Source organism: Neophocaena asiaeorientalis, unplaced genomic scaffold (genome assembly GCF_003031525.2).
Source record: "Neophocaena asiaeorientalis asiaeorientalis breed wild unplaced genomic scaffold, Neophocaena_asiaeorientalis_V1.1 scaffold504, whole genome shotgun sequence".
Classification (NCBI taxonomy): domain Eukaryota; kingdom Metazoa; phylum Chordata; class Mammalia; order Artiodactyla; family Phocoenidae; genus Neophocaena; species Neophocaena asiaeorientalis.
In genome coordinates this window covers 2815-13542 of record NW_020174438.1, presented here as the reverse complement: position 1 = coordinate 13542, position 10728 = coordinate 2815, and the positions used below count along the sequence as shown (strand labels likewise).

Here is a 10728-nt window from a genome sequence, read left to right as displayed (position 1 = left end):
CGCTAGAGATGGCAGCAAGGCTGTCGGTCCTAACACTTCAGAAAAGTTCTAGTGACACAGACAGAGTCTCTGGAGAGGCTGTCAGCTTTTCAGTCCTTAGTCCCAAGAGTTCAAAGTTACCCCTAAATTCATATTTTGGGGCCTCTTGGGAGGCCAAACCCCAAACGCGACTCCTGCGTTCTCTGCGGGCTTCCCCGCTCAGCTCGCCACAGATAACTTGGAGGAGGCTAGGGAGAGTGGGGCCCAAGCTCTGGGGCCTTCCGGACCTTCTCTCCTACCCCGCCCCCTGCGCTGGTCCTCTCTGGGGAGCGGTGCTGCCCGGAGCTGCTGGGACGGGCTCTACTCTCTGCCAGACCTCAGAGACGGTGGCAGTGGTCCGGGGAGAGGCGGCGAAGAGGGCGGAGGCGTTAGTCATCTCCCAGCTGCGCCTTTCCACCTGGCAGCCCCTTTCCCCCCCTTTCCCCGTCCAGAGTCCGGGAAAGGGACGCAGAAGTGTCCCCTCACATTTGCAGGGCTCTGGGAGAAGGGCCCTCAAGTAAAGGCCGCTTCGGTGTCACCGGTTGCATCCGGAAGCGAGCCCTACCATTGGGGCGCAGAGAGACAGTCCCACTGTTACAGCGGAACCGCTTCGAGAGCAGCGCTTTCTGGTGTGGGATTACAGCGGCCCTGCTTCCTGCCGCCAGAGCCCGCAGCCACCTTCTCGGCGCGGCGCAGCGTTCCCGGGGGTAGGGGAGACGCCGGGTCAAACAGCCTCTGTGCCTTCTGCCCGCCGGGGTAGCAGGCCCGGCAAGAGTCGCCCGGTTTGGCGACCCGGATTCTTTGGGGCTGTGACCTAGAGTTTCGGTTGCCCAGGTGCTGGAGGGCGACCCGTCTTCGGCCCGCAAGAGGGGTTCTGCCACAGAAAATAAGACCCGGAGGGCCTAGACAGACGTCCCCTGAGCTCCCTTCTGACCTGCAGAAACGGTCGTCACCAGCTGCGGACATTCCGCCAGCCTCTGGCTTCGCTCCCTGCCCCGCACCCCTGGGCGAGGCTTCCGGAGAGGCTTCGCGAGCTCAGGAGGGCCCGGCGGGAGCACTTGGGGTCGCAGCTACCACGTTCAGCAGGGCTAGCCTGAGGGCCTGAAGGTGGTTGCGCTCCTTCACTTCTTCCGCACTGCCTCTACCCCCATGACACTCTACGCCCCTTCGGCCAGAGCTGGGATCTTCTCCCAGCTCCCTGGTGTCGCGGGCGCCCGCCGCGCGGACTCCAGACCTGGCTTTCCGTAAGGAAAAAGGGAAAGGCAGAGTCCGTGCGCGTGCCTGTGCTTGTGTCTATGTCCGTGCTTGGGGGACAGTGTGTACCCCTGTGCACATAAAACTTGCCTGTTTCCGAAAGCAGAAACTCGGGGGGCTGCTTTCGGATCTGGGCGAGGTCGGTATGGGTGGATGCGAGCTCCCTCCTTTGCGAACAGCTGGTGAGGGCGCATCTGCTGCAGCGAGTGCTGGCGATCTGCGGAGTGTCTGTGTGTGAGTGCGAAAGGAGAGCGTGTGGCTGGGGTCCAGGTAGGTGAGCGCTGGACGTGCACCCTGCGGGAGGCGTGAGCGCGCGCACCCGCCGGCCTGTGGCTGCGAGTGGCGCGTGTGTGAAAGTCCAAAGGTTGCCCCGTTGGTAGGCGCTGACCCCGGACAGCTCTGCAATCAAGGGCTTCAGGGAAGTGGGGCTGGGATGTAGGGCGAGACAGGTAGAAACCCGGACACAGGCGTCCTGGCCCAGCAGCTTGGAAAACAGAAGGCAAAGGCGCCGGACAGCTGTGTAAACCAACTCCAGCGCCGCAGCGCAGGATCCCCGGTTAGAGTGGGGGATGCAGAACCCGCAGTCGAGAATTCGGGAGCACGAGAGGAATGCCTAGCCCTCTGCGCAGACAGTGCGAGTCCTCTCTTTCACTCCTGCCCGTCCCAGAGAAGCGAGAAGAAAGAGGCTAAGTTGCCAGACTGGCAGCAAACCAACTTTGCGGGGCCCTGGGCGCCAGGGCGCTGTTGAAGGAGAGGACGGAGTGGAGGATATCCCAGATCACCCCAGTTGGTCTAGAGGGATCAATTTTTTAAGGACCCTTTCCCCCCACCATCCCCTTCTTCCACCGTGGTCTATTTCATCTGAGATCCCTTCAGAATCTAAGGGACCAGGCCGGAGTCCCTACTGGCGTGGCTGGAGGGAGTGCAAGGCTGGAGTTCAGGCACAAAGAAAGTGAGAGAAACTCTGGCCCCTCACTGTCGGTGACACCAAACTCTACACAATTTGCTCCCACTTTCTGGACGTCGAAGTCTCTCCGCTCTCTCCGAGCCCTCCCGCTGCCCAAGCAATGACCTCATTGCGAGTGACAGCCAGAGCGGATGGTTCCCCTCCCTAGTGGACTGGTGTGCGGAGCGCGAGCAATGACGCAATCGGAGCTGGGTCGCTCCTGGCCACTTTGGATTGGCCGCGCGGGCTCGTGGGGACCTCCCCGCCCCCCATCGCTGGCATAAGAGCAGAGAGCTCCGCGGGGAAGACGCCCACGGCAGGCGTTTTGTCCATCCGGGTGGACCCGCATCTCGCGCTCTCCTGAAACTCGAATCGCCAGGTGAGAACTTCCCACTCTGCTCACTCTTAATTACCAGCCTCTGCATAGTTCATCTAATGTGCCCCATCTGCCTGCCTGCCTCTCTTTGCTTCTCACGGCCATCCCGGCCCACCTATAGCCAGGTGCTGCTAGCCGTCTGTCCCCTTGGAAGAAGGCAGGAGACTGGGGCTGTCAGCTCATTTTCTTGTAACTAGCTCCAGTGGAACCGCAAGCATCCCCAGGGCTTCGCCTGGGCGCTGGAAGTTCCGTGAGCCCAGCCGTAGCTTCCTAGCCTTCCTGGGTCTGCAGCCCCTGCATTTGTGCTGGTCCTTTGCGTGCAGGATTCTTCCCGAGTTTGCTCTGGGAGTGCCCTGAGCAGTCTGTGTCCCGAGGGATCACGTTTGGTTCTCAGGACGGTTGAGCCCTGAAACTTCCTCTGAGGCACCTCCAGCCTGCAAGCGTCCCTGGGGCATTGGCGCGGGCTTGGGGCAGTGCAGTCAGCCGGCCAGAACATTGAGCTGGCGCCCAGCACCTGCTGCTAAACTGCACTTCAGCAGAGGCTGGCTGTTCGGGCAGAGCCGAGAGACGCCAGTAACCGGCACGTTAAATGATCCCCAACCCAAACCCACAGACTGAGAGATTAGCGCTCCTTTCCAGTTTACCCTTACTGCCTTCCTTTCCCAACTGTTGGTGGCAAAGTCCAGAGGACGTGAGGGTGGTCCTAGATTTCTCAGTCCCTATGAAGACAGGCACAGTCTACAGCAAGGGTGGGTTCTCGCTTGGTTTCTGCATAGGGCAGAAGGTGTGGGTTTATGTGCATGTGCATGGCTTCTTCCTGGCTTTCCACGGGACAAAACCGGAATCCCTCGCCCTCACCCCAGGACACCTGTTTCTGCTGTACCATGCGATTCAGTATAATGTGTATTTTGAGATTCAAAGCAGCCCATCTGGCAAATGAACCGAACTGAGCCGTGGGGAGGCGGGGTAACCTGCCCGAATTCGCAAGGCAGTTGTGGCAGAGGCCGGGCCGGACTGGAACTTGGGTCTGTGGGCTCCAGGCGGTGCTTGGTCTTGGTGCAGTGGTAACGTCATTCTCCCTTTACAGAGAGGCATCATGGGCTTCGGGAAGTCCTCCCCCTTCCTGGCTTTCAGCATCTTGGTCCTGTGCCAGGCAGGCAGTCTCGAGGCAACACCACTCAGGTGAGACAGCCTGAAGCCACGAGAGCATTCCCCTTCCACTGCCCCTGGGATCAGGCAGTTCTGTGCCTCTGAAGTCACAGCAGTGGGAGGCTCCCAGTGAATCAACACCCTCAGGTGTACACTGGGCTTGAGCCCTGTGGGCTGGGAGTCAGGATGTGGCACATCCTCAGGGATAAGCCACAGAGACCAGGAAGCCTGGCTGCTTATCCTGGGAAGGAGGCAGGCAGGGACTTAGAGTCTGCGTTGGGTTTGCTTCCTCTCTCCAGGTCTGCTTTGGAGACCCTCCCAGATCCCGGGGCACTCAGTGAGAAGGAAGGGCGCCTCCTGCTGGCTGCACTGGTGAAGGCCTATGTGCAGAGCAAGACCAATGAGCTGGAGCAGGAGACGGAGGACTCCAGGTAAGGCTCAGCACCCAGCCCTGGCATATTCACGAGGACATATCCCAGAGAGGTAGGAAAGACCGCATTGGGCCAAGAGTTCAGCAGATTGTCCCTGTTCGCCAGGACCTGGGACTCAGTCATTCTCAGCCTACGTGGAAGACAGAGGTCCACATGCAACTGGAGGGACTGTGGTTAGACACATTAAAAAGATCCATTCCTGCAAGGTGTTAGGAAATGAAATGGGGAGGTGTGGAATCACTTACTCTGGGAATTGGTCTTGCCGGACTGAGGAGAACACCCAGCACTGGATGAGTTAGGACTGGTAAGTGTGAAGCCAGGGGATGGGCTGTTATAGCTCTGGATGTCTTAGAAATTTAACCTGTGTATGTTGTTCTTTCATACCTGCAAGGCACCTTCATTGCACATTTGCAAGGTGAAGCCAAAGGCCTTGCAGAGGGTGGGGTCAGGTAGAGCAGTGTCTGAGGTAGGTCCGGGGCCTTTAGATGTGTAGAATCTGTGGAGATGTGCATGTTCTCATGGGGCCAGACACCCCTCCCCAGTCGCACCTCCCTGTGCACCCTGAGCTTGGAGCTCACACCAGCAGAGTCACATGTTGCACCTGCATTCACCCTGAGAACCTCTCTGCAGAGCATGAAGGACTGAGCAGCATGTGGAATGCCAGAAAAGGTCACCCCTTCCACCCACAGCCCTTCCCCGCACTGCCCTGGCTCAGCGAACCTCTGAGTTCTCGTAATGGAGGGTGCGTGAGCCACCCTCCTGCCTGCCCCTCTCGTCTCTCTGCTCCAGGCACCCCCTCCTGGGTCTAACCTTCTGCATGACTGCCCTCAGGGGCAGCCCTGGTGCATGGTTTTGTCTGGCATGTCTTTTCCCTGCAGCCTGGATGGCTCCAGAGCTAAGCGGTGCAGTAATCTGAGTACCTGTGTGCTGAGCGCGTACTGGAAGGACCTGAACAACTTTCATAGATTCTCTGGCATGGGCTTCGGGCCTGAAACACCTGGCAAGAAAAGTGACATAGCCAGCAGCTTGGAGAGGGACCGCTCCTCCCATTTTGGGGTGCCCCAAGATGCCAAGTGAACTCCTTCCACTCACTCCTTCCTGATTTCCTTTCTTGCTCCCATGGATGAAGTTAATGCATGCAGATTTTGCCTGGATTGCTCTTCAAGCTGGTATTGGTAGCTTTGCTTATGACAGAGAATGCTGGGGACCACAGGATGGAAAGAAAGAGAGCAGGACTCACAGACAAGGTTAGAGATAAGAGAGGGAGGGAAGCTTCTGAGATACCAGAGAATGTCATGGGCAGAGCCGTCCAATTCCTGCTTCATCCCTCATGCCTCATCATTGATGAATAAACCTATTTTCTAAAAGGATTTGCACTTTGGTGGTCATTATTCTGGTCCCTGTCCCAGGCCTGAGAGTGCCCAGGGCCTATGCTTGAAAGTAGCCTTAGCCTTAGGGTAGTAGGATGCAGGGCTTGGTGAGGGTCCCTGTGAACCAGCTCCAGCAATGAGAACAGGTGTGCTGAGGAGCAGGTAAGCATTTCTGGAGGATGATGCTGCAAACCCTGTGCTCTGAGCCTCTTCCAGGTAAGACTTCAGGGAATTTTCATTTTTCTATGGAAAGTGCTTTTGTTGGTGCTCGTGGCTAGGGTATGGTGTCTATATGCTCCTTACATGTTGGGGTGGGTGTATGTAAGGAGTGATAAGTATAGGGTTTTAGCACTTGCCACATGGCTTAGAACTGGATTTTTTTGTGAAAATCTTTGGGCAGGGCTTCTAGCAAAGGCCGCCAGGCCATTTGCCCTAACAGCTTTGATAACTGCATTTAGGAGAAACACCTATTCTTAAGTGGTGTGTCAAAGAGCTACAATTCTCTTTATGAAGGCCTTATGGGGTAGGCTCCTGCCCCAGCCTCTCACTGACAGGCCTTCTCTTTTTCTCCATCCTGCAAAGCAGCATTACTGCCCAGAAGAGGTCCTGCAACACCGCCACCTGTGTGACCCATCGGCTGGCAGGCTTGCTGAGCAGATCTGGGGGTGTGGTGAAGAGCAACTTCGTGCCCACCGATGTGGGGTCTGAAGCCTTTGGCCGGCGCCGCAGGGACCTTCAGGCCTGAGCAGTGCAATGACTCTGGGAAGAAGGTGATTGCCTTGTACTGTCAGATGGGAGGGGAAGGGATTTGGAGGTTAGGACCCACATTTTGAAACCCACTGGACCTGGCTGCAGATCCCTTCTCTCCACTTACGTTATTCTTCTTGAGTTAGTGAGTTCCTTCTACAACTCAGCTTGAAATCAGAGCACTAGGACAGGCTGCAGAGATGCAGTGTCATCTTTCTGAGAAGAGAGAGAAAAAAAAAAAAACTTGCTGTATTTAGAAAGGTAAGGCCTTGCAAATCTTAGCCTGGGCCACTTGTCATTAATGAACCCAGTTTCAGAAAGCACTCAACTCTTGATCAGTATTCACAGATTCAGACCAGAGGGCTATAATCATAATACTACTGCTAATATTAATAGTTACCATTGAATTGTTTGCTTATCATTTGCCTTCAGAGCTTGCTTACACTCATATGCATAATTTATAAATAGTGTTCAGTTGAAGAAGCACTTCTATAAATTTGTGTTCTTTCAGTAAGAATTGTGATTATTTTCTTCTTGTCCTCCTGATTCTCCTAATTCTCTTTCTTCTTCTTTTCCTCTTCCTTCTCCTCTTCTTCTTTTTTATTTTATTTCTTTTTCATCTCAGGTTACCAGGAAGCTGAACTCACCACTTCTATTAACTTCTGTTGACAACAACTTGGTGAGGAGGCCCCAAGGAAGATATACATGTTTGCATCCTAATAGATATCAAAAAAAAAGCACCTTTGTCACTTGAAAGGAATGAAACTGAATGCAAAATAAGCTAATTCCATATTTCTTGTGCATCTTTTTTATATTTGATTCTTTGTGCAGTAAATGTGATGGCATCTCTCATTAGCTTATCTGGTAGCAAATTGGTTCTTTGAAAGCTGTCCTGTTGACCATGGCAGCTCTGCCAAATCTTAGGGGGACATTAAATCACTGCCTCTATGGCCTCTGGGGACACATGGTAATGGTGATGCTATGCTTTATTGTCTAAGAACATGGTTGTATAATTTGTTTAAAGAAATGTCAATATTGTGCCATTTGTGAACTTCATTAAGATTAAAGACATATTTTGGATAGACTTGTTTCAAGACCCGGTTGGCTCATTTCAAATTGTCTTCCTATTTGATAACAATAATAATAGACATATTTTGAGGGATGACTATGGGCCAGATGACGTTCCAAGGTAGTGCTTTATACCTATTAATTCAGTTACTCTTCAGGACAACTCCACAGGGCTAGACCCCATTATCATTTCCACTTTACATGTAGGGAAACAGAGGCATGGAGAAGTGAAGTCCAAGGTCACACAAATAGACAGTGGCAAACACAGGTGCTGATTTCCAGAGCTTACCGTTGAAACCACTGCAGTGTATGCTTTTCAACAATGGCTCCTGTTGTTTTCCAGAGACCTGTGAGCCATTCTTTGACCTAGCTGCCTCACATGGTAGACCCTCAGATTTTTGAAGACAAATGGAAAATTTAAAACATACAAACAACCTAGTCTTTATATAATAAAATGAATCCCTTCTACCCATTACTTGGTGCTATAGGCTGCATGTTTGTGTCCCTCCCCAAATTTATATGTTGAAACCTAACCCCCAAAGTTAGGAGGTGGGGCCTTGGGGAGGTGATTAGGTCACAAGGTTAGTCCCCTCATGAATGGGATTAGTGCCCTTATAAAGGAGGCCTGAGAGAACTCCCTTGCTCCTTCTGCATATAAATTTACAGTGAGAAATTTGCTGTGAATGAGGAAGTGGTACCCCACCAGATATTGAATCTGTAGGTACCCTGGTCTTGAACTTCCCAGCCTCCAGAACTGTAAGAACTAAATATTTGTTGTTTATAAGCCACCCAGTTTGCGGTATTTTGTTACAGTAGCCTGAATGGACTAAGACATTTGGCTTCAACAAGGACCAATTTGCGGCCAATGTTATTACATCTATGAGCCATCTTCTTCCCCCAGACCTCCCCTACCACCCAATATATCCATAAATATTTCCCCTTGTATCTCCAAATGGGAAGGACTTTTAAATATAACCAAAATTCCATTTAACAATTAAATAGTTCAAATCCCTTAATTACCTTATATATTAGATATATGATATCATATATATTAATCTTATATAAATTATATATATTATGTATATAAATATAGATCAGGGCTTAAATTAGGTCTTCACTTTGCTGCTGGTTGATACGTTTTAAGGCACTTCCCATCTAGAGGTTTCACCTCTTTTTTTTCCCTCCTGCAATTTATTTGTTGGAGAGACTAAGTTATTTGTCTAATGGAGTTTCCCATATTCTGAATTTTGATGGCTGCACCCTTGTGGTGCGGTTTAACATGCTCCTTTATCAATTGTATATCTTGTGAGTGAGAGTGGGAAAGGGGAAAGAAAAGTGGAAGATGAGGTCAGAGATGTAATGAGGAAGATGGATCATGTAGGACTTCATAGGGCACAGGAAATACACGGGCTTTCTATCAGTCAATTTCTAGTCCATAGAACAGAAACCACGTCAATGATTTTAACAGAAAGTATACTCTAAGACATTGACTAAGTAGGCAATAGAGTACTGAAAAGGCAAAAGAAAACAAGAAATAGTGCAGAGATAAAAACCAAAGGAAGCAGCTACCATCCACAGGGCTGGGAAAATGAGGGGAAGTGGTGAGGGAATTAGAATCTAGGAACTTAAAGAAGAATTCTCAGACCATTGAGAAGGAAGGTCATCTGATGCTGGTATTGAAGCACCACACATTGAAGGGGTGCAACAAGACTGTTCTAGGAGTGTAGGAAAGAACACAAAATTGCAAACAGGAACCAACTTCCCTGGCAGAGTAGAGAAACTGGGGGTGATGCTGACAGAGACAGAAATCAAAATAAGAAGGAGCAAGTTTCTTCTTCATGCCTTCTTGTCTCCTTTGAGGACCTCCAATTGGCAGGGATCCACCTGACAAAGAAAAATGTGGTTTGCAGAGTTCCAGCCCCAGTATCTCTTCATAAGCATATATATTCACATTTTTATAGAGAAAAGCCATTTTTTTTGGCATACAGTTCAATGGGTTTTGACAGTGCATTTGAGTCATGTAATCACCATCACAATAAAGGCACAAAACTGTTTCATCACTCCTCAGAAGTCCCCCATTTCTCCTTTGCAGTAAGTTGCCCCCTCAGTCTTTAAACCCTGATAACAACTGTTATGTTCTCTCTCTATAGTTTTTAAAACTATTTATCTTTTAAAATTGATATATAATTAACATATGACATTGTATCAGTTTTAGGTGTCCAGTGTAATGATTTGATATATGTGTATATTGTGAAATGATCACCACAGTAAGTTCGTCCATCACTACACACAGTTACAATGTTTTTTCTTGCGATGAGAACTTTAAGATTTATTCTCTTGGCAACTTTCAGATAGATAATAGAGTAGTGTTAACTATAGTCACCATTGCTGTGCATTACATCTCCAGGACTTCTTTATCTTATAACTGGAAGTTTGTACTTCTTGACTGCCTTCACCCATTTGCAGCTCCCTACCCTCACCTCTGGCAACCACAAATCTGTTCTCTGTTTCTATGAGTTCAGTTTTTGGTTTTTTTTTCATACATAAGTGATATCATACAGTATTTGTCTTTCTCTATCTGACTTATTTCACTTAGCATAATGCCCTCAAGGTCCATTCATGTTGTAACAAATGGCAGGATTTCCACTTTTTAACAGTGAATAACATTCCATTATATATAAAACTCTCTATATACACCAATGTCTATATATCCATATCTATATCTACCCATATATCACATTTTCTTTATCTAGTCATCCGTCATGCACACTTAGGTTGTTTCCATGTGCTGCTATGAACAGGAGGGTACAGATATCTCTCCAAGGCAACGATTTCGTTTCCTTCAGATAAATACCCAGGAATGGAATAGCTAGATCATATAGTAGTTTGATTTTTAATTTTTTGAGGAAACTCTACACTATTTTCCATAGTGGCTGCACCAATTTACATTCCCACCAACAGTGCACAAGTGTTGCGTTTTTTTCCACATCCTTGCTGACGTTTGTTATTTCTTGTCTTTTTCATAATAACCATTCTAACAGGTGTGAGGTGATACGTCATCGTGGTTTTGATTTACATTTCCTTGATGATTAGTGATGTTGAACACCTTTTCATGTACCTGTTGGCCATTTGTATGTCTTCTTTGGAAAACATCTAATCAGATTCTTCTGCCTTTTCCAGAATGTCATATACATGGAATCAATATGTAACTTTGTCTGAATTTTCTTTTACTTAACCTAATGCATTTGAGATTTATCCATATTGTTGCATGTATATAGTTTGTTTCTTTTTATTGTTGGGCACTATTACATTACAGGGATGTACTATAGTTTGTTAATCCATTTATCCACTGAAGGACACCTGGGTTGC

At 49.5% G+C, this 10728-nt stretch overlaps 1 protein-coding gene across 2 annotated transcripts; it reads left to right on the top strand.

The window, feature by feature from the left end:
- Nucleotides 1–2535: 2535 nt before the first annotated feature.
- Nucleotides 2536–7377, top strand: LOC112407654 (calcitonin). 2 transcript variants are annotated; one of them, XM_024757023.1, is made up of 5 exons: nucleotides 2551–2597; nucleotides 3684–3776; nucleotides 4043–4174; nucleotides 6130–6314; nucleotides 6917–7377. In XM_024757023.1, the coding sequence occupies exons 2-4, from the start codon at nucleotides 3691–3693 to the stop codon at nucleotides 6287–6289; spliced, it is 378 nt and encodes a 125-aa protein (XP_024612791.1). In that variant the 5' UTR covers nucleotides 2551–2597; nucleotides 3684–3690; the 3' UTR covers nucleotides 6290–6314; nucleotides 6917–7377. The 2 variants fall into 2 exon arrangements, with proteins under 2 accessions (XP_024612790.1, XP_024612791.1); XM_024757022.1 differs by lacking the exons at nucleotides 6130–6314; nucleotides 6917–7377 and adding an exon at nucleotides 5053–5541 and having other exon boundaries at nucleotides 2536–2597; nucleotides 3682–3776.
- The last annotated feature ends 3351 nt before the right edge of the window (nucleotides 7378–10728 follow it).

Excerpts from the sequence above, each read along its gene's own strand:
- LOC112407654 (XM_024757022.1), top strand. The coding sequence starts at position 3,691 with ATGGGCTTCGGGAAGTCCTCCCCCTTCCTGGCTTTCAGCATCTTGGTC. Across the intron at positions 3,777-4,042 it reads CTCGAGGCAACACCACTCAG|GTCTGCTTTGGAGACCCTCC; the intron begins GTGAGACAGCCT and ends TCCTCTCTCCAG. Across the intron at positions 4,175-5,052 it reads CAGGAGACGGAGGACTCCAG|CCTGGATGGCTCCAGAGCTA; the intron begins GTAAGGCTCAGC and ends TTTTCCCTGCAG.